Raw genomic sequence first — 22199 nt, 5'->3', positions numbered from 1 at the left:
GTAATTGGTCTGCATGGTCCGTAATTTTTCAATTTGGTCCGTGAAGTCCGTATTTTTAAATACTTTCACTGTTTCGAACCCTGGACGTAAACGCGGTCAACGTACTATTGTGGACTCAACCTAAGTGTGGAATGAGCATAAAGTATGGCCGAAGCGTAAAAACGGAAACGTTTAACCAATAAGAATCTTCTGTTAAATAGAAATAATTTGAATAGAGAATCCTTATTGGATAAACGTTTTCCGTTTTACGTCTTTATGGGAGCTTTTAAAAAATATTTTCTATTGTGGAGTTAACTTTACTTTATAAACAGTGTAGCCAACGGTAGAGTGTGAAAATCAGTACCGGCACACACAGCATCAGATAACACGTTGACGTGTTGTTTCTCAAAATTTTTTTAAAATTCTTATATTTGAATTCCGCATTTTTAAAATACAATTGTTTTATTATGCACCGTTCATTAAATTCTAAGTAGACAACAAGTTTGGAAGAGCATCAACTATATGAAGAGGAGCAAATGACGATGACTAGGTTAACTCCATGTACGTTAGTTATGTGTTGCATTTTTATTTCATCGAGACTATATTTATATTTTTAATATAAAAAAAAAGAAAATATTCTTTATTCTCCTGAAGTAATTGCTATTTGTGTGTGTAAATATGAAGCCGACAGCTGAACAACAATTCTCTGTATTTGCTCGTGTAGCTTCAGCAATATTTTACGGTATTTCATCGTTTTTGATAACCGTTGTGAATAAAACAGTGTTAACTAGCTTCGATTTTCCCTCTTATCAATTCCTCGGCATTGGACAAATGTTAACAACAATAATTGTTCTCTTCGTCGGCAAAAAACTCCACTATGTGAACTTCCCTAACCTACAAGCTGACACATTTACAAAAATTTGGCCACTGCCAATCATCTTCATAGGAAACATGATTTTTGGACTTGGTGGCACGAAGCAGATAAGTCTTCCAATGTTTACTGCACTCAGGAGGTTCAGCATTCTTATGACGATGATCGCTGAATATTATATTCTTGGTGTCAAAGCTGGAACAATTGTTCAGGTAGTACTTACAAAATTTTGAACGTTTTTCAAACGGTGAATGTTAACTCAGAAAAAGCTGTGCTGTAATATATCTTAATCAATTATCTGTGCAAAGTAATGTTCATTCAAGTTTCATTCAATTAATAGACTTATATGATATGTCTTCAAATAATTTTGCAACATATTTTTAAAATATATATATATATATAACATCAAATCATGCAGGCAATCCGATGATATATTGCCAACTATTTTCACAATGAGATATATTATTCTACTCGAGAAAAAATATTTTTTTAATTTTTGATACGATTTTGTTTACACTTTTTACGAATATTTTAAGATTTTAGCAAAAAATTACTTTTCTTCATTTTTCTTCCATAAAATTGCGTAATTTTTAACCTTTTTTGTTGCTCTTGGGCTTATTTTTTTCCTTTTTTTATACTCTTTTATAAAAATAACGCATAATAAAAAATGATTAAAAAGAAGGATAAAAATTCAATTTTTCAAAAAAAAATTTTTTTTGCTCAAAAAGGCAACCTAACGAAAAAAAAACAATGTTTTAAAAAAGACAAGTAGAAAAAATTCTTCTACTTATTTTTTTGATAAATAGGAATTCATAGATACAATTTTTATGATATTTTTTCTAGGTTCGTTAAAAAAATTTCTTTCTTAATAACATTATAATTTTTTTATTTGAAATATTCTTTTAATTAATCGATTAAATCGAAACAATATTCTCTCATAATAAAGTATGTTCAGGTTTATTTTAAACAAATGTGAACCTTTATTTAAAAAATTTGAACGACTAGTATAAACAAAAAAACGCCAAATAATATTTTAACTCGGAACTAGCCTTCTCAATCACTTTTTTAAATAAAATTAGCAATTAAAAAAATAATAGAACGTAAAAATTTTTAATTCAAATTTTTTTTTATAAAAATAAAATATGAATTGGAATATATAGTTTTAATATTATTATAATTATAATAATCATATATTCTGACATAGGGAATTCAGGGAAAAATCAGGAATTTTTATTAAAAGTACTGAAAAAAATTAAATTTTTAGAATTCATAAGAAAATTCTGAATTTTTGTGTCTTTTTTGTTTGACTCATAAACTATAAAATTACCACGAATCCTAATACAAAACCTTCAATTTTTTCAATTTTTGACAAAAATTTCTTTTTAAATAACTTAAATCTTGGGGGTCGTTCACAAACTACGTTACACTCCTAGGGGTGGGGGGGGGGTGTCGAGCTGTGTGTGACGAAGTGTGAAAAAAAATTTTTTTGTATGTAAAAAATATGACGAAGGGGGGGAGGGGGTAAAAATCAGTCCAAAAAAGCGTGACGTAGTTTGTGAATGACCCCTTGAACAACTATCATAAAATAAATAAATTATTTAATGAATAATTTTACTTAAGGTAGTACGCTCGCGACAGTCACTCTCAAATCTATAGAAAATTTTAGAAGTTATTAGAAGAAATGTGCCATTTATATGCACTCTTTACAGGTTAACCATGTTAAATAACAAACTTTTAACTTAAATATCTTGTTTTAGAAACGGTCAATTGTTTTAAAATTGTGCAAGTTTGTAGATCTTGTTATTAACTATTCAGATTTTAAATTTCAGGGAATTCTATAGAAAAGTGCGATCGCGAGCGTACTACCTTAAATATTTCAAAATTAATTAAATTTTAAAATAGTTGCGTTTACAATTTTCATAAATAAATGAACTTCAAACGGTTTTAATTTAAAATTTTATAAAATTTCAATGTTGAATGGATTTATTTAAAAATTTTAATGAATTTCAATTTTTGAAAAATTTTAATAATTTAAAATCTTCTAAATTTAGTTAAATTTGTCAACATATATTTAATTAATTAAAATTAATTTTAAAAATAATGGATTCATAGAAGAATTTTAGTTAAAAACACTAAAAAAATTGGATTTTGAAGAAGTTACAAATGATTGCAGAAATTCAATTATTTTCAAAAGTATGTAATAAAATTCTTATCACAAAATTCAATTATGTTCAAAATTTATAAAAAAAATCTCGACAAAATCCCAATTATTATATTTATAAATAAAAAAATTCTTCAAAATTCAATTATTTTCAAAAATTTAATAAAATTCTTGTCAAAATTTCAATTATTTTCAAAAATTTTCCTGATTTCAATGATTTTCAATATCTACTATTTTAATAAAATTACCCAAAAGAATTCAATTTTTTAAAAACAATTTTAATAAAATGGTACGCAAACATTTAATTATTTTCATAAATAATAAAAATTTCACAGGAATTCAAATATTTACAAATTTTTTGTAATTTTCTTCTGAATAATTGAACTATTTTCAGAAATAATAAAACTCATCACAGAATTTCAATTATTTTTAATACAATTTTAATCGAATTCCTTGAAAAATGTAACTACATATTCTAAAAAATTTTATTAAAATTCATCAAAAAAATTTGTTAATAAAATTCTTTATAAGAATTAAATATTAAGAAACATTCACTTATAATTGAATGTTTAATAATAATTATAATTATAATAAATAATTATATAATAATAATAATTATTATTATAGAACAAATTATTCTAATTATTATAAAACATGTTTTATATTAATTTCATTTCATAAAGGTTTGAATTTGAAATTTTTAAAAATCTCAATTCTTATAAAAAAATAATAATAATTAAATATATAAAATATTTAAAAAAGAAATTATTGTTTTCGAATAACTTTATAATTAAAGATATTCGTAAATAAATTTAACAGAACATTTTTTTTAATAAAATTTTTTCCTTTATATTCTAAAAATCCAAAAAATTTAAGTTTCTTTTTCAATTAAAATTTGCAATTAACAAATAGAATTTATAAACATTATTTAATTTATTTTTAAAAAACTTTAAATTTTATTAAAGCAATTCTAATTAAGAAAAAGAAATGATACAAATAATTTCTTTATGAAAATTGAAAATTTTCTACAAAAATATTAAGAAACGGGAATATGTATATTAAATTTTCCGATTTCAAATATTATTTTATTATAAATCATGAAAAAATACCTGAATATTTTCGATTTATCAAACAATATTTTTTAAAGAAAAAAAAACAGAATCATACACAGAAACTAATTTCAAACTGCCGACAGAATGAATGAAAGAATACGGAGATTAATATAGTTAATGGTAAGTAGTACACATTAGTACAAATTAATCCTGAAAATTTGGAAAGGAAGAAAATTTTTTTCTTTTTTCAAAAAATTGAATTTTTATTCTTGTTTTTTATTATTTTTCATTTTGAGTAATTTTTCATAAAAGAGTAAGAAAAAAATGAGCCCAAGAGCAACCAAAACGGTTAAAAATATTTATATTATAAACGTCCGGATTTTATAAAAGAAAATAAAAAAAAGTCAATTTTTTTATAAAATTATAAAATATTCGTAAAAAGTACAAACAAAATCGTATCAAAAATTTAAAAAATACAGATTTTTTGTTATTTTTTGAGTAGAATAATTCTTTAAATTTATAAAATATCAGGGTGTCCACGTGTCAGCGAAATGTTAGGTAAACAAAATTTTTATCAGTATAAAGTCAGGGAAATGCCAGGAAAACAAATTTTTTGTAAGAGAAAAAAACAATCATGTTCAAAATTTTTAATTAAAATTCATCCAAAAATTAATCATTTTTTTTAAATTATACTAAAATTCTTTTAATAAATTAAATTATTTTCGAAAAATTACATTAAGGGGTCTTGTCACTTTTTCAGGCGTTAAAATCGGAAGTTTTTAAAAAATTTTTTGTTCATAAGTTTTAAGTTATAATTGATCAAAAGTTTTTACATGTCATTGTGTATGTTAAGAAATCTTTAAAAAAGAATTTCAAATTTGAAAAGATATAATATGTTACTTAAGCAATAATAACAATAATTAATTATGAAAAATGAAATTTTTATGCGCTAAGTAATACCATTTAATTATGGTAAAAAGAAATTTTTTAAAAATTCTATAATATTTATTCAAAGTTTAGTTTGAAAATTTAATTATCTTTCAATGTAATTTTACATGCGCATTTAAGCGAAATTAGTTATTTTTCAAATTTTTAATTCTATTAAGCTAAAAATCTTCATTTCAAATAAAAAAAAGTAAAAATATTTATTGATTTGAACAAATAGAAGAAAGCTTTCAAAAATTTTGATAAATCTATTTTTCAAATACTTAATAAAGATAAACCCAGATTTAGCATACACTGAAAAAATATTGAAAATTGAAAACCACCCTGTTTTCTTTTTTTTCTATTTTTAAAGCCAAACTTAATATCCTTCGATGAGTGATAAGTATGTTATAAATATTTATTTATAACATACTTATCTTTGATAAGAGCATTTTTAGAATGTTAAATGCAGGAAAAAGTTTGAGAAAGTGTTTATTTTTTATAATTTTAATGAGATAGTATCATTTATACATAAAAAATTTTTTTTTCAATTATAATTACAAAAAAAAAATAAAAAATTTCTATTTTTTTACTTTTTCAAAAAAATTTAGTTTTTATAAAATACTTTACATATTATTAGAAAGAAACATTTAATGAATTGAAAAAGTAGGTATATAATACATTAACAAAATTCAGGAAAATTTTTTTTTTGGGAAAGTTAAGTACTAACTCAAAAAATTCAGAATTTGTTCCTTTCAGGGGTTACGTACAGTTAGAATTTTCAAAAATTCGATTTTTTTAAATTGCATTTTCTAAAAATATAACATTTCAAAAGTATTCTCTGAAAATTTGAGACAAATCGAACCCCCCGAGAAATAAGTTTCAAATAAACCTAATCAGTTTTTAAAGAATTTGTGTGTTACATAAATTACATAAATTCTGACATGTTTTTTGAGGTTCAGGCTTCGCACTCTTCTACTAAAAGCTACTATTTGCTACTTTTTTGATACGAGGCTACTTTTTGGCTACTTTTTTGAGCCTAATGCTACTAAAAGCTACTTTTCTCAACAAATAGTCAAATTTAGATTTTTAGTTTTCAAATTTCCATTTAAAAACAATGTTAAAAACTAAAATCGTTAATGAAAAACGACCGTCAATAAGATATTAGGGAATAATTTTACCGACATTTACTCTATCAATAGTGACTGATTATAAATTAGACTTTCTATGAATAATTAAATTGTTTTGAGGAGTTTCTTTAAATTTTTTGAAAATAATGTTTTTTTAATAATTTTAATAAAAAATTTGGAAAATAATTGAATTAAACAAAGAATTTTTTCAATTTAAAAAAAAATTTTGTATGTTAATAATTATAATTGAAAATTTGATTAATTCATTTTCATTAAAATTTATTGATACTAATTGAATTTCTGCAAAGAATTTTACTATTTATAAGAGTAATTGAATCCTTCCAAAGAATGTTATTACATATTTATGAAAATAATTAAATGTTTGCGTAGAATTTTATTAAAATTTTTGTAAATAATTGAATTGTGGAGAACAATTTAATTTAATTAATTTTATGGAAATTTATGAAAAAAATAAATAAACGGGTATAGTTCCATTTACTACTTAAATAAATAAATAAATAATTGAATTCTTGTGAAGAATATTTTTCAAAACTAATATTCAAAAGAATTTAGTATATCTGAAGAATTTTGCTATTTATGTAAATAATTGTAATAATTGAATTCTTTTGACGAATTTTAATCAAATTTTTAAGAATAATTACATTTTTCAAGGAATTTCATGAGAATCGTATTAAAAATAATTGAATTTCTGCAATGAGTTTTATTATTTATGGAAATAATTGAATTATTGCGAGGATTTTATAAAAAAGTTTCAAATAATTGATTTTTAAAAAAAAATTTAGATAAACTCTATTTTTAATAATTCAATTCCTATGAAATTTTCATTCTTTTAGAAAATAATTGAATATTTGTGTAGAATTTTGTCAAAATTGTTTTTAAATAATTTGTTTTTTAATAATTGAATTCTTTTTGGAAATTTTATTAAAAAATAGTAGACATACAAATTATTGAATTAAGAAAAATTTTTGAAAATAATTGAATTCTTGTTATTTATGGAAATAATGGAACAATGAATTTTATTAAAATTCCTGAAAATAATTTAATTTTGTCAAAGAATTTTGCTATTCATTTATAAAGATAATTAATTAAAATGTTGACAGTTTTTTTTCGATTTATTAAAAATAATTGAATTTCTATGAAGAATTTTATTACTTTTGAAAATCATTGAATTGTTTTTTAGAATTTTATGTAAATTTATAAAAATAGTTGAATTCTTATGAAGAATATTTTTCAAAAATAATATTCAAAAGAATTTAGTAAATCTGAAGAATTTTTGTATAGTTTCTAGAAATAATTGAATTCTTGAGAAGAATTTTTGTATAGTTTCTAGAAATAATTGAATTCTTTCGACGAATTTTAATAAAATTCTTAAGAATAATTACATTTTTCGAGTTTTACTATTTGTGAAAATAATTGAATGTATTGCGAAAAAATTTTTAAAAATAAAATTATAATTACGGTGATTAACTTCCCTTGATTATTCTCGAAAAATTTAAATAAAATTCTTTAAAAGAAGTAAATTATTTTTAATAGAATGTAAAGAAATTTCAATTATATCAAAAATTTTCAATTATTTGTTTAAAAAAATTCAATTATCTTAAAACAACAGAATTGAAAAATTTAAAAAATCTTATTTTTAAAAATTTTCAAAAAAAGTTTGCGAAAATTCAATTTTTTTAAAAAATTTGAAGTGTGTATCTTTTTTTAAATTAACAAATAAAAATGTTAATTTTTAATCTTCGCACTAGGAAACATGAATATATTAGAATGTGACTCCTTATAAAATTTAATTATATTTATCAATTATAAATTAAAATATTTTGAAAACTCGATTTGTTAAAAAGTTTTCAATGAAATTCTTTAATTTTTATTATTTTCAGTTAAATTTTACGAAATTTCTATTAATTCGATAATTTTTTTGTAATTTATTTATTTACATACTATATATTTAAATCAGTGACTGATTTTTTACTATTAAATTAATTATTTTTAACTAATTTAAATTTAGAGAACAGTATAAATATCTATGAAAATTGAAATAAAATGTGATTTTTTAAACACAAATTAAAATAATAAAACTTTTTCTAATTTGGTGAGAAAATTCCTGGTTTGGAATATAATTTCTGACTTATTCCCGGTTTTTCCCGATTAGTAGACACCCTGAAATATATGTATACTACTTTTCTTTGTCACCGAGGCTACTATTTCCTACTTTTTTTTTGTCATCGAGGCTACTATTTCCTACTTTTTTTTGTCATCGGGGCTACTTTTTCCTACTTTTTTAAAACTCATATAATGGAGTGCGAAGCCTGGAGGTTAGAAAAGAATCCTAACATGATGGAGCAAATCTGACCTCGGATTTGTGTTCAGCTCACCAAAATACATGGGGATAGGGCACTGTAGTCTGCCGCGCAGGATACTTTTTTTGTGGGCTGTGTTAATTATTAATAAGAAAAAGACATATCTTCAATTCAGATCAGTCAGGATCGTCAGGCCAATCGTTTAGGCCGAAGGAGAGTTAAAGTCTCCTTTGCTGATAGTGTTACAATTACAAGAAGCAGATGGTAAATTTGGACAGACTATTTAAAATAAAAAATAGTAAATTTTCCAAAAAAGTCATTTTAAATGACAGAATTTTAATACTCAGGTTATGTACTCCGAACATAATTTCAAAATTTTGTAATTTACAATATGCTTGTAAATATGAAATTTCAATGTATGTACTATGTGCATTCATTTTAATTACATACCTCCACTGATTGAAATTTAATGAACAGGTGTACATTTTTACGATCAGTTTTAGAAGTGTAATAACTTACAAATAACTTCCTGGAAAAAACGGTGCTGTCTAGATAAGGTTTAATTGATATTTATTGAACATTTTTCATTGCCATTATATTGCAGCTTAAGTTAGGGTCATCTGGATATTTAAAAGCAATCTCTTTGCTAAAAACGATTTATAAAGTAAAATTGAGATTGTTTAAAGTTACTCATGCAAGATTTGTAATTGACCGAACTGTCATTTTACCGAATTGCATTTATCCGAACTGTTATTTTAACTAAATGTCACTTTTGCGAATCGACATTTTTACGAATTGACACTTTTGCGAAAAGTCATTTTTGCAAAATATCATTTTTACGAATTGTCATTTTTACGAATCGTTATTGTTCCGAAATGTCATTTTTTCGAATTGGCATTTTTACAAAATGTCACTGTTGCAATTTTCGCAAAAATGGCAAATCGCAACAGTAACATTTCGTAAAAATAATTCGAAAAAATGTCAGTTCGCATAAATGACAATTCGCAAAAATGACTTTTCGCAAAAGTGTCAATTTGTAAAAATGTCGATTCGCAAAAATAACAGTTCGGATAAATGCAATTCGGTGAAATGACAGTTCGGTCAAATGACATTTGGGGAATAATCATGCGCCTCTGAATCAATTACAGTTACAAAAGAGAAATTTCTTATTGGGTGTTCTAACATCCTTCAAATTTCTTTGAAAATACTTGTTCAATTTTACTTTGAAATAAATTTGAATGATTGTAGAAATTAACATGTCCCTTTATAAATGTCTCTTTCGTGCCTTCGGGACATATGTGTCCCACTTAGAAAAATTTATGTTATTCTTATAAAAGTCAGCCAATTAATTTGCGGTAAATTTCTTTCTATTGCGAATGGCCGCTGCTACAATTAAAAAAATAATAAATTAAGTAGTTCGATTATAATTATTATGAACAATAGGTAAAATATTTATAAAAAAAATAGATAAATTTAATTTTTAAAAACTTTCTCAAATTCATTTAAAACTTCTTTAGGCAGGGGTTCAAAATTCAAAATGGTGGACATTTTTTTCAAATCTGCTCAAATTCGCTTGAAACTTGTTATTCGGTGGTTTTTGGGGTCATTATTTTGAATGCTTTAAATCTGACTTCAGATTCGTAATCACTGATTCAAAAAACCCCGAGTAACAAGTTTTATGTAAATTTGAGCAATTTTGAAAAAATGTCTGCCATATTTGATCCGCCATTTTGAATTTTCAAAATTTTGAAAATCTGCCTTCAGATTCGTAATCAGCGACCCCAAAAACCCCTGAGTAACAAGTTTCAACAAAATCCAATCGTTTTGGTTTCTCAGGGACACGAAAGGGTTAATCCAATTGTTACATTTTTTAATTAGTAGTAGAAGTGGGCGTCTTATTATTCCATAAAACAATTTTTTTATTATTTTTGAAAGACAGAATTTCATAAGTTAGAAGTTTCCTTTAACTGAAATTTCTTTCTGCGAATTTTTATTTACTACCTATAATTTTCATTTTAAGGAATTTCTATAAAACAAAATTTTTTCATAATAAAAGTTTTAGTTGACAGAATTTTCATTACGTCGAATTTTAATTTATCGAAATTTTCATTTTCTAGAATTTTTATTGAACAGATTGTCATTTAGACGAATTTTTAGTAGACAAAAAATATTAGAAAGAATTCTTTTTAGCCAAAATTCAATTTCTCCGAAATATTATTGAACAGAAATTCCATTTAAGCAATTTTCTATATTCAGGGTGGTCACATGTCAGTAAAGTCAGGGAAACACATTTTTTGTCAGTAATGTCAGGGAAATGTAAGGAAAAAAGTTTTTGTACAGTAAAATTAAGAAAATTGAGACTTTTTTCAACTTATTTTCAAAAATTGCGACTTTTTCGACTTTTCTTCCAAACATTGCAACAAAATGATTCACGCAAATTGTTATTTTTTGCTAATTACGTTTTATTGTCATTGCTTCGTTTTTCATTTTTTCAATTTAAGCATTATTCCAGTACTTTTGTACGAAAGGGTATTTTTACCCGTATACACATGAAATAAATAAAGAAAATACAACAATTTTTAGTAAAAAAGTACAACTTATTATAATTTTTATAATACGAAAAATAAGTATAAACAAATCTTTCAAAAATTGTTTTTGAAACATTTTTTAACATAATTGAATTTTTCAAATATATCTATAATAATAATCTTTTTGAATAGTTAACATTTTGTAAAATTTAATTGAAAATAATTTATTTATTTCAAGTATTTATTTACAATTTTTAAAAATCAATTTTTGAAGAATTTTAATTATTGCAAATTTTCAAAATAATTGAAATATAAAAAATTTTGATGAAAAATCTTGAAAGGTAAATTTAAAAATGAAAATTAATGAAAATTAGTTTATAATTTTTTAAAATTAAATATTTTCAGTATTTTCAATTACATATTTTCAAAAATTCAAATACATTCAAAACTAATAACATTTTGGAGAAAACAATCATGTTCCAAATTTTTAATTAAAATTCATCAAAAAATTAATGAGTTTTTTTAAATTTTATACAAAAATTCTTTTAAGAAATTCAATTATTTTCGAAAAATTCAATTAAAATATTTTTAAAAACTAATTGTTAGAATTGTTTTATAAAAATTTTTTAAGATTCACTCGTCTTCGAACAATATAAATAAAAATTTATAAAAATTAATTTTTGGACTTATGAAAATTTTCGAAAAATCATGGTCCTGTTTATAATCAAAATTCTTCAAAAATTTGATCATTTTTATTTATATTTTTCAAAAATTCAATTATTTTTAAAAGATTTTACCAAATTTTAATTGTTTGGAAAATTTTCAAAATTCAGTGAAATTGATAAACTGAAACTTGTGACCAGCCTGATATTACATAAATTTCACTTTACTAAACTTCAATCGAACAAAATTTCTATTTAATACAATTTTTATTTGTCACAATGTTCATATTATAGAAATTTTATTTAATAGAATTTTTATTTGACTGAATTGGCATGTGAAAAAATTTTGTTTTATAGAAATTTGTTTAAATGAAAATTATAGTAAATAAAAATTAGCAGAAAGAAATTTCGGTTAAAGAAATCTATCGTTTTCCGAATAACTAATTTCTGAAAAAACCGCGGTTCCAGTGTATTTATATATTTCTGTATAAACTTTTAACGTCTTAAAATTTTTAATTCAAAATTTAAATCTTAAAATTAAGTTGTTGACTCATTATTTAATAAAACAAGTAATATTATATCTGTTTAAATAAAAAATATACATTCTGGAGGTATAAACGAACCTTTAGTTTTGGTAACAATTTTTCTAATAGTTCTTTTTGTATATATATGCTTCATGTCAATGTAATGTTAAACAACCATAATTTCATATTTTCCTCAAAAATTCTGAGCACTAAGTATTTTAAAGTAAATGTGCTGTCAATTACTTATATGTCAGAAATTAATTTTTGAATGTGGTTGCACCAACTTAACGTACGTTAAATAAACTTAGGGGTACTTTCTTTAATAATATAAATTTTTGTGTGACTTAAATGTTGTTACATATTTTTTGTTCATGATCATTGATAAAATATGTGTTAAATAATAACTTTAATAAACAAAAAAGTAGTAGTAAGAAATGCAAATCTTAAAATTTTTGTTCATTGGAAACACTACCTCCAGGTTAGTGTTTATACCATGGTTTTTGGTGCTCTGGTGGCTGCTTCCAACGATCTCGCCTTCAACTTGGAGGGATACATCTTTATTCTTTTAAACGACTTTTTCACCGCTGCCAACGGCGTGTACACAAAGAAAAAATTGGATTCCAAAGAACTAGGAAAATATGGCCTCATGTACTACAATTCCCTATTTATGATTATACCAGCGACCATACTTGCCTGGTGGTCGAGGGATCTCGAAAAAGTACTTATCTTTGAATACTGGAATGATCCACTCTTCATTATTCAATTTTTCCTTTCGTGCATTATGGGCTTCGTACTTTCATACAGTGTGATTCTTTGTATGCTTTATAATTCAGCCTTAACGACAACTATTGTTGGATGTCTAAAGAATATTTGCGTTACCTACATCGGCATGATTATTGGCGGTGATTATATTTTTTCATTAATCAACTTTTTAGGACTCAATTTAAGTGTAATTGGTAGTTTAATTTATACGTGGATTACCTTCCGAAGAAAAATTGAACCAGCCGAAGCGAAATATTCTCCCTTGAAAGAAGAAACCGACTCGAAAGGCGAAATTGTTTGATCTTTAAGAACCCTTCTCGTTTGAGAAGGCTGGATTTTCAATCCTCAAATGTAAATCCATTTTACAAATGAAAATTAGATCATTTCAAGAGTTCTATCTGTTTGTAAAGAAAGTTTTATAAAGTGAAGTTCATAGTGCAAAAGTTTGTAAAGTTTGTACATTTTGCCAATGTTGAAATGCATAACTTTCTTTACAATTAACTCTTTCGTTTTGCTCAAAAAAGTTTCTTCATTTAAGAGGCATTATCGAAAATTACAGTATTTTTAATTACCAAATTATATTTTCATTAAAATATTTTTAACTATTTAAAGAGATCTTAAGAAAATATTGTAAATTATTGACAATTAATTAGTGGATGATTGTATATAAGATGAAACTATTACGAAATATATATGTAGAAATAAGTGAATGACGTAAGTGAGAAGATGTCCTTCGAAGTAAGGAAGCAATTCTTGTTCTTGAATTATGTATCATAGGAAAGAAATTTTAATGCTTCTTCTTCTTCTTATTGAATGTGGAAGAATCTTATAACTTTAAGTATTTGAAATCTCAAGTTTTGAACTTGAAACATTTTTACTATAAGTTATTAATATATTGAAACAAATTCTATAATTAAAAATTAAAATTTGTTTCAAATCAGATTTCAATTAAATGCAAAATAAATAAAAATTTATTGTTTACTTAATGCTTTATTATCCTTTTGGAGCACGCTTGATACACAGTGAAGTACATCTAATCGAGTTGTTTTTTTCTTAATTACCTTCGTGCTAAATAATCTTTTTACCACAGCCTAACGCGCCCATATATATCCCTAAGCATGCAGTTTCTTTTTTCTTTTCTTTTTTAATTTGCAATGACAAAAAATTATTTTTTCCAAAATTATGAAGTAATGAAAAGCGGGGCGCATGATTATTCCCCAAAATTCAATTTCATAATTTTCAAAACATCAAAATTCTTATTATCGAAATTAAAACATGTCTGACTTGAATTATTTTTGGGTAATCAAAGTTTAATTGTATAGTTTTCTAGTCTTTTATTAACTTAATCTATAAGCAGATGTTTTTTAACAAACATTAATATTGAGGTCCCTGAAGTTGTCGTGAATGCCGAGCATCGAAAAACCTTTTTTTTCACGAAACTGAAAAGAATCACATAATTTTTCTATAGATTTTAGATTAAAAATAATTGTTACCTATCTTTTCGGAGATTAAACAAAGTGAAATTAGTTAAAATTTTATCACTGAAAATAAGAAGAAATAATTTTATAGACATTCCGCAATAATTACAACCTTAGGGACCTTAATCTTGAAATAATTAGAGAAACTTCTACAATGTAAATAAATAAATAAAAATATAAATGATTATCGATATTTTTTAAGAAAAATTAAACTTTGAGTCCCCCATGCAACTCATTGTTAATGCTATAAAGCAATTAATACCTATTGTTTAATAAATCAATATAACAACTAATTAAATGAGTATTTTTATAATCCTCTTAAGTTGGAAATTGATATATTAAAATTGTCGATAATGCAATATGCAATTTAATAAATAGAATTGTTTAATTAGACGCCATATCCATCTTCATTTACTTTACAAGACTTAATTAGTTTTAATTAATCATTAAATTAATGCTTAAAAGAAAAATAATATTTACAATATTTGCTTTATCGTGTATCATAATCAATAATATAAGCTTAGTAAGAGATATCTTCCAAACATGAAGCAAATCAGTTCTAATTTTATTTTTCCTTCCGCTATTACTGTTATTATTATTATTTTTTTCCAATTATTATTACATAGGTCAACCAAATTTTGACGAATCTTGGAACCAAGTTTTTGACGTACTGAGTTCAAATCTGACCGCATTGTCAGAATTATTCCAGGGAATTTTATAAATCTTGAAAAAACCTAAAAAAAAAAAGAGGAAAAGTCAGGGAATTTTTATTGAAATCCTGGAAAATTGTTGTTTTCTAAGGTTATTGAGTTTATTCTTTAAATCTAATTCAAAACCTTCAAATTTTTCTATTTCTGTCAATAATTTCTTTTTGAATAACTAAAAAAACTTGAATTTTGGAGAAGTTATAAATAATTGTAGAAATTCAATTATTTTCAAAAGTAATAAAATTCTTCTTCGAAATTTAATTATTTTCAAAAATTTTAATAAAATTTTTCACAATAATTCAATTATTTCAATAAAATTTGGCGGAAATATTTAATTATTTTCATAAATAATTAAAATTTCACAGGAATTCAATTATTTACAAATTTTTTTTAAATATATTCGCAATGATTCAATTATTTTCATAAATAATCAAACTCATTGTAAAATTTCAATTATTTTTAATACAATTTAAATCGAATTCCACGAAAAATGTATAATTGTTCTTAAACATTTTATTAAAATTCGTCAAAAGAATTCAATTATTTGAAAATTTGTTGATAAAATTCTTTATAAGAATTCAATTTTAAGAAATATTCAATTATTTATTTCTCTATCTATTTAAATAATTGAATTCTCGTAGAATTTTCTAATAACTTTTGTAAAAAATAATAAATATAATTAATTTGAAGTAGAATTTTAGTTAAAAATTCTAGAAAATAAGAATTGAATTGAAATGATGAAATAATAATAATTATAATATAATAAATAAATAATGATTTTATCACTCGATCAGCTTTAATTGTTTATAAAACATGAAGAAGTAAATTACTCCGAGTCGAAGACTCGGAGTAATCCATTTCTTCGTGTTTTATAATATTCCTTTAAGTTGTTGAATTTGAAGTTTTTGAAAATCTTAATTTCTACGGAAAATAATCTTTAAATATTTATTTAAAAATAAAGTTATTGATCTTTTCGAATAATTTTACAATTAAAGATATATGTAAATAAATCAAATTCGGATTCAGAATAAGTCAACAATCTTCAGAAAAGTATCGTCTGCTTATCTTGATTCTATGATTTGCCAAAATTTTGTCGGCAAATTATTAAAAATATTATTAAATTACGACTATAGCATGACGTCAGTGTCTATTTAAGTATGTTAATTCTAAAATTTAATTATTAAATACTTGAATAGTTTTTATTAAATCTGAACTTCATAGTGCCTCTATAAATGCAGATTGTAATTAATTTACTGTCAGTTGTTGCGTAATTTCAATTATAATATAACTAAAATTTCCGATTTAGGCGAAAATGTATGTGCAAATAATATTATATGCCGTAAGTATCGTTTAAAATATTTCGAAAAAGTGTAGATAAGAATTGTTATAATTACCTAATATTTAAGAAAGCAAATCGTCATCCTGTTTATTATTATTTGTTATTAAATTTTTTTTGTCTATGATCGATTTTTATTGTACATTAAATTCTGTGATCGAAATCTTTCAATTGTGTTTGAATGAAATAGAATGAGTTTTGGTTCGAGTGTGAATGAGTATCTGCTACATGTACCAAAGCAAAAATGATACTTCTAGGAATGACGTGCCATATAAAAATGGCTAAGAAAACCAAATAATTTCGTAATTTAAAAAATTAATTATTAATTATATTTAATATAATTAATATAATGAATTTAATGAATATAATTAATAATGATAATAATAGTAATTCAAGTATGTAAAATGCTGTAAAATAAATTTTTGTTAGTGAGAATAATTTCTACGCATGTAAATTGAATGATTAATAAAAAAAACTATTATTATTAATAAATTTTCTTAATCGGTCATTTGGTGTTGAATATTATGTTTTCCTTGTTCGGTTTCAGGGAATTTCGTATTCAGACGATTTTGTAGTCAAAAAGGCTATGAAGAGGATTTTGTTAAATATCATGTGCCTTTGACAAATTTTCAACGTACATTATTAGCTGCAGGTTCTGCTTTTGTTTCCATAACGAATCCATATCGAGGCGATATGATTGCTTGTCTCGGTGAAACGACCGGTGAAAAAGCGTTAATTTATTGTCAAAAACAATTGCGGAGTACAACTGAGGGACAACGAATTCTTGATCAAAGACCTAGAATTCATTCTTCTACTATTGATTTAATGGCTCTTAAAAATCTCCCCGATGCAACTATTGGAAAAACTTACTCTTCCTTTTTGGAAGTGAACGTAAGAGATTTTCTATTTATTTTATAAATTCTTTTATTTTAATAAGAAAGAGGAAAATTTTTAGAATTTATCAAAAATTACTTTTTGCAGAATGTTTCTCCAGATTCAAGACCACCTGTTCGGTTTGTAGAAGATTTCCAGTTATCGTACGTTATGCAAAGATATCGAGAAGTGCATGATATCTTTCATGCAATACTTTTAATGCCCACTACTATGCTTGGCGAAGTTACTGTCAAGTGGGTGGAAGCTTTACAGCTACAACTTCCGATGTGTATAAACGGAGCAATTTTAGGTGCAGCTAGACTCCGTCCAAGGTGAATTTCATTAAGTAGCTAATGACAAGAGTCATTACTACAGGCCTCGGATCGACATTAAATTAAATTTTTCAAAACTTGAGTAATTTTTTCAAATAAACATTTAAATAATTATTATTTATTTTTTCATGGGAAATAAAATTAGAAAAATTTCAAATTAAAACCTGAAATTTAATAATTTCTTAAAATTACAACTATAACCCAGGGAATTTTTTTGGACCGGTAAAAACCGGGAAATGACGGTGAATTTTGATCTTGACCGGGATTTTGGAAATTTTTTTTAAAAACACTGATTATTTTGTGAGAAAAAAAAGAAATATTTATTTTAAGATTTATTAATTATTTTTCATTAAAAAAGATTGAATGATCTTCTATAAAATCGTTTTATATTGTCAGGGAAATTTTATCAAAAGTACTATAAAAATATTCAATTTCTAGAATTTATAAGAAAATTATGAATTTTGTTGTCCAACGTAGCAGACTTAAAAAAAGAAAATATTAAATTTAATTTTAAATTCTTTCTATTTCTAACAATAATTAAACAAAATAAAATTTTTATTAAATTCGATGAAAAAATTTCACATCCTATAAAATAGTGAAAAATAAATCAATTAAAAAATTTGTTTGCAATAATATTATAACAAAACAAATTTGAATTATTAAAAACTGGAACTAATTAGAACAAAAGTGATACGAAATTTATAAAAAATTAATTAATTTTTAAATAATAAATAATAAAGTAAATAAAAAATAAAAATTTTAATATCAATTCGTTTTTTTACAACTTACAATTATTCATATGCAACTTTTTTTATATTTTAAAATGTTAAATTAATATTGAATTGAAATTTTGAAAATAATTTTTAATAAATTACAGTGGCAATTCTTAAAAATTATTCTATTTTAAATGATTTGAAATTTGAATTTTTTTTAAATCTTAATACCTATGGAAAAATAATGGATAATAATTAAATATTTATTTTAAAAAATCTATTTAAGTTCCAAATAATTTTACAGTTAAAGATATTCAAAAAAATGTATTATAATCATATTTTGGAGTTTTAATTATTTTTAGAGTAAACTAAAATATTTTTAAGGTTTGGGAAAAAGTCAAAGTTTTGTCTAAAAATCAGGGAATTCTTTCAATCTTTCATGGAATAATTTATTTTCAGAGTTATTCTTTATGACCGGGAAATGACCGTGATTTTTTTTTATGAAAAAAGTGGCCACCCTGTAAGTTCCAAAATTAAATTATTTTCTACAATTTTTAAATAAACTTCATTTCCAAATCAATTATTTTTAATTTTTCTTCCAATTATTTAAAGACAAAAATTAAATTTTCCATATTTTTTATAACTGTAACGGTTTACGGTTCTTTTTTATCAAAGTTATTAAGATGCATTACTGAAAATATTTTACCAAAAATAGTGAAAGTAACTGATTTTTAAAAAATTATAATAAAGAAATTTTAAAAATTAATTTTTCAAATATAATTATTCTTAAATAATTTTTCAAAGTGTATAGGTTTTTAATTTATACAATTGAAAAATAATAAAATCTATAGAATTAATGTTAAATTTTTTAACAATAATTGAATTTTTGAAAAATATAAAAAGAAATAATCAAATTTTTATGAAGAACTGTAATTTTAAGTTTAAAAAGTCTAAAATAGTAAATTTGAAAAATTTTAATTTATTTTGTTTGAATTAAAAGATAATTATCTTCGAACAAAAATAAATCTAATAAAAATGAATTTTATAAAATTATAATAAAACAATTATAAGGCTCAGTTTTTTAAAAATATTACAATGTAATTTTACGAAAATAATAATTGAATTTCTTTAAAGAATAAAAATTCTTTAAAGAAATTCAATTATATAATTTAAAAGAAACTAATTTTTTGTTGAATTTTAATAAAAAATTTTGAACATGATTGTTTTCTCCAAAGTATTAAATATAATTCTAAAAAATTTTAATATTATTATTTTTTTTACGTATTTAAATTTTCGGAAATATGTAATTGAAATTATTGAAAAGAATTGAATTTTAAAAAATTACAAGAACAAAATTCTATAAGTAGGTATTACTTTTTTAAAAAATATTTTAAGGTCATGTTATTCAGTGGTCACGTGTTCCCATAGTAAAGTATATGGAGCACGTGACCACTAAATAACATGACCTTAATATAATTTTTAGAAGCTAATTTTTATTAATTTTCATTTATTTATTTTACACTCGAAGATTTTTTATTGAAATTTTTGAGAATTCAATTATTTTCAAAATTTGCAATTAAAACTTCTCAAAAATTGTAATAAAATACTTGAAAAGAAACAATTATTTTCAGTTAAATTTTACAAAATTTTAATTATTGAAAAATTTTTTTTTTTATTGTATATTTCAAAAATTTAATTAAAAAAATCATTCAAAAATAATTTTTTTATACCATAAATGTGGTCTTTGTGACAAAACTTGGAAGAAAAGTCGAAGAAAGTAGAAATTTTTGAAAATAAGTAAAAAAGAGTCACATTTTTTGAAAATAGTCGAAAATAATCGAAAAATTCACAATATCCGAGGCCTGTTATTATTTTATTATTAAATTTTAAATTACTTTTGGTGGAAGGGTATAAATTTAATTTTTAACATTTTGAACAATTAAAAGTTCCATTCGATTAAAAAATCCAATTTTTTTGACAAAAAAAATATTTGTTAAATTTTAGATTATGTTATACACGAAAATCGTTTCTTATTGAGAGAAAATTGTAATTTGTATTAAAATGCAATTTTTAATTGTTTAAAATGTTGAAAATTAAATTCTTTATGCTTCCACCAAAATAAATTTAAATTCTTCTTTCAATTATAGAAATATAAAAAATCATTTAGAAGAAAATGACAATTTGATTATGTATATTAAAGATTAGACAATGTATATAATAGCTACAGTAAATTAAAAAAATTTTTTTTGTGTGACCTGTTTTTAAAAAGTTAAATATTTTCTATTTTTTGTTAAAAAAAAATAAAATTTCATTAAAAAATAAAATAGATGTTTTTGAAATAATTTTTCTCAATAATTGCAATATTATTTTTTATTTTTAAAAATTTATATAAAAATTTAAAACTACTTTATCTGATATTCGTTGTATTTGAATATAATTCTTTAACTTATTGAAAATTCGTTTAATTCTATCAAACACAATAGTTATAAAAAGTACATTAGTTGAAAACTTAAATAGACAGTAAATAATGTTAATATTTGAGTACAAATAGAAAGTGTGTCTATTTTTAGAAAAATTAAATACTGAACTAAAAAATGTATTCTCTCTTTACAATTTGATTTTAGACAAAGAAAATTGTACTCTAATTATTACCTACCTTGGGCCATAAATACAGGAAAGAATTCCAAATTTCTTCTCGGCATTTATTTTGAAGAACGATGGGAACAAACGTTAGAAGACTTCTACAAAGAAATGAACATAAAACGCTTAATGTGAAGGAAAAGTTTCTTAAAATAACTGAAACTGTTAGTTTCCATTAATTTTTTAAAAATATAATTCTTCGAAATATTAAAATTTGTAATCCATACAAAATTACAGAATAAGTAAAAAATTTCGTTATTATTAGAAATAATTTTTAAAAATAAAAATAAAAAATTTCATTTCTTTGTATATTTATATTTTAGTCATAATGCAAAAAAAATCACAAATACAAAAATTGTTTTGCAATTTGAGAAACTGTTAAAGAATTTGCAAAGGTGTAATGGTGTTTTTCACCTGATTAATTTTTTAAAAATAAATTATTGTATTTGAAGGGTCGTACAGTTGCATAAATGCAAATAAAGGCTTATTTATTTTCATGAATTTTAATATAAAAAATTTGGAAGTCACGAAAGACAATATTTACACATTTTAGTTTTCAAATTATTCCTTATTACTATAAGATTATAAATTAAAATTCTAATGGACGTTTAATGACAGTCGTATGTCACAATAATAATTTATGACACTGTAATATTTTTTCAATTTATCGATAATAGCAATGATAAATTTTTAAATTTACAATTATATTTCTAAAAATTTTTCAATTACTTATTTTCAGTTTTTTCGCAAAATTTTTTTTATCTACATGTCACGAATAGTGCAATATTTAACATTGTTTGTATTCAAAAATAATTTCTACAACATTTACAAAATAATAACGAAAATAAATATTCATTATTTGATTATATAATAATAGTAATAATAATAATAATGCTAATATATAATTCGAAAAAAAGAAGTATATCCTAATTTTTTTTTATTGTTATTAAAAAAAATTTCCATATTAAGAATAAATTGCACAATGACATTTTATGTGTAAAAAATCGATTAAATTAACTAGCCCTACTAAAAGTTCTAGTTTATTAATGGTTGATTAAATTATAATAATTTCAAATAAATAATTATTCTTTTCAAAAATTAATTATTTCATTAATTAATTATTCGAAAAAGAATAATTATATTTTTTTATGTTTTGTACATTAAATTAACGTGACTAACATTGATTTTTATACTGCTGATTTATAA

At 22.7% G+C, this 22199-nt stretch overlaps 2 protein-coding genes across 2 annotated transcripts; both read left to right on the top strand.

Moving 5' to 3' along the window:
- The first annotated feature begins 323 nt into the window (after nt 1-323).
- LOC122509076 (ubiquinone biosynthesis protein COQ4 homolog, mitochondrial) lies at nt 324-21696 on the top strand. Its single transcript, XM_043622839.1, has 4 exons — nt 324-540; nt 16983-17326; nt 17417-17640; nt 20978-21696. The coding sequence occupies exons 1-4, from the start codon at nt 516-518 to the stop codon at nt 21126-21128; spliced, it is 744 nt and encodes a 247-aa protein (XP_043478774.1). The 5' UTR covers nt 324-515; the 3' UTR covers nt 21129-21696.
- Nucleotides 534-14685, top strand: LOC122509065 (UDP-sugar transporter UST74c). Its single transcript, XM_043622833.1, has 2 exons — nt 534-1062; nt 12631-14685. The coding sequence occupies exons 1-2, from the start codon at nt 658-660 to the stop codon at nt 13213-13215; spliced, it is 990 nt and encodes a 329-aa protein (XP_043478768.1). The 5' UTR covers nt 534-657; the 3' UTR covers nt 13216-14685.
- Nucleotides 21697-22199: the final 503 nt, after the last annotated feature.

The sequence above is a fragment of the Leptopilina heterotoma genome, unplaced genomic scaffold, assembly GCF_015476425.1.
Source record: "Leptopilina heterotoma isolate Lh14 unplaced genomic scaffold, ASM1547642v1 Lhet_115, whole genome shotgun sequence".
Lineage (NCBI taxonomy): Eukaryota > Metazoa > Arthropoda > Insecta > Hymenoptera > Figitidae > Leptopilina > Leptopilina heterotoma.
This window is presented reverse-complemented; position numbering and strand designations above follow the sequence as displayed.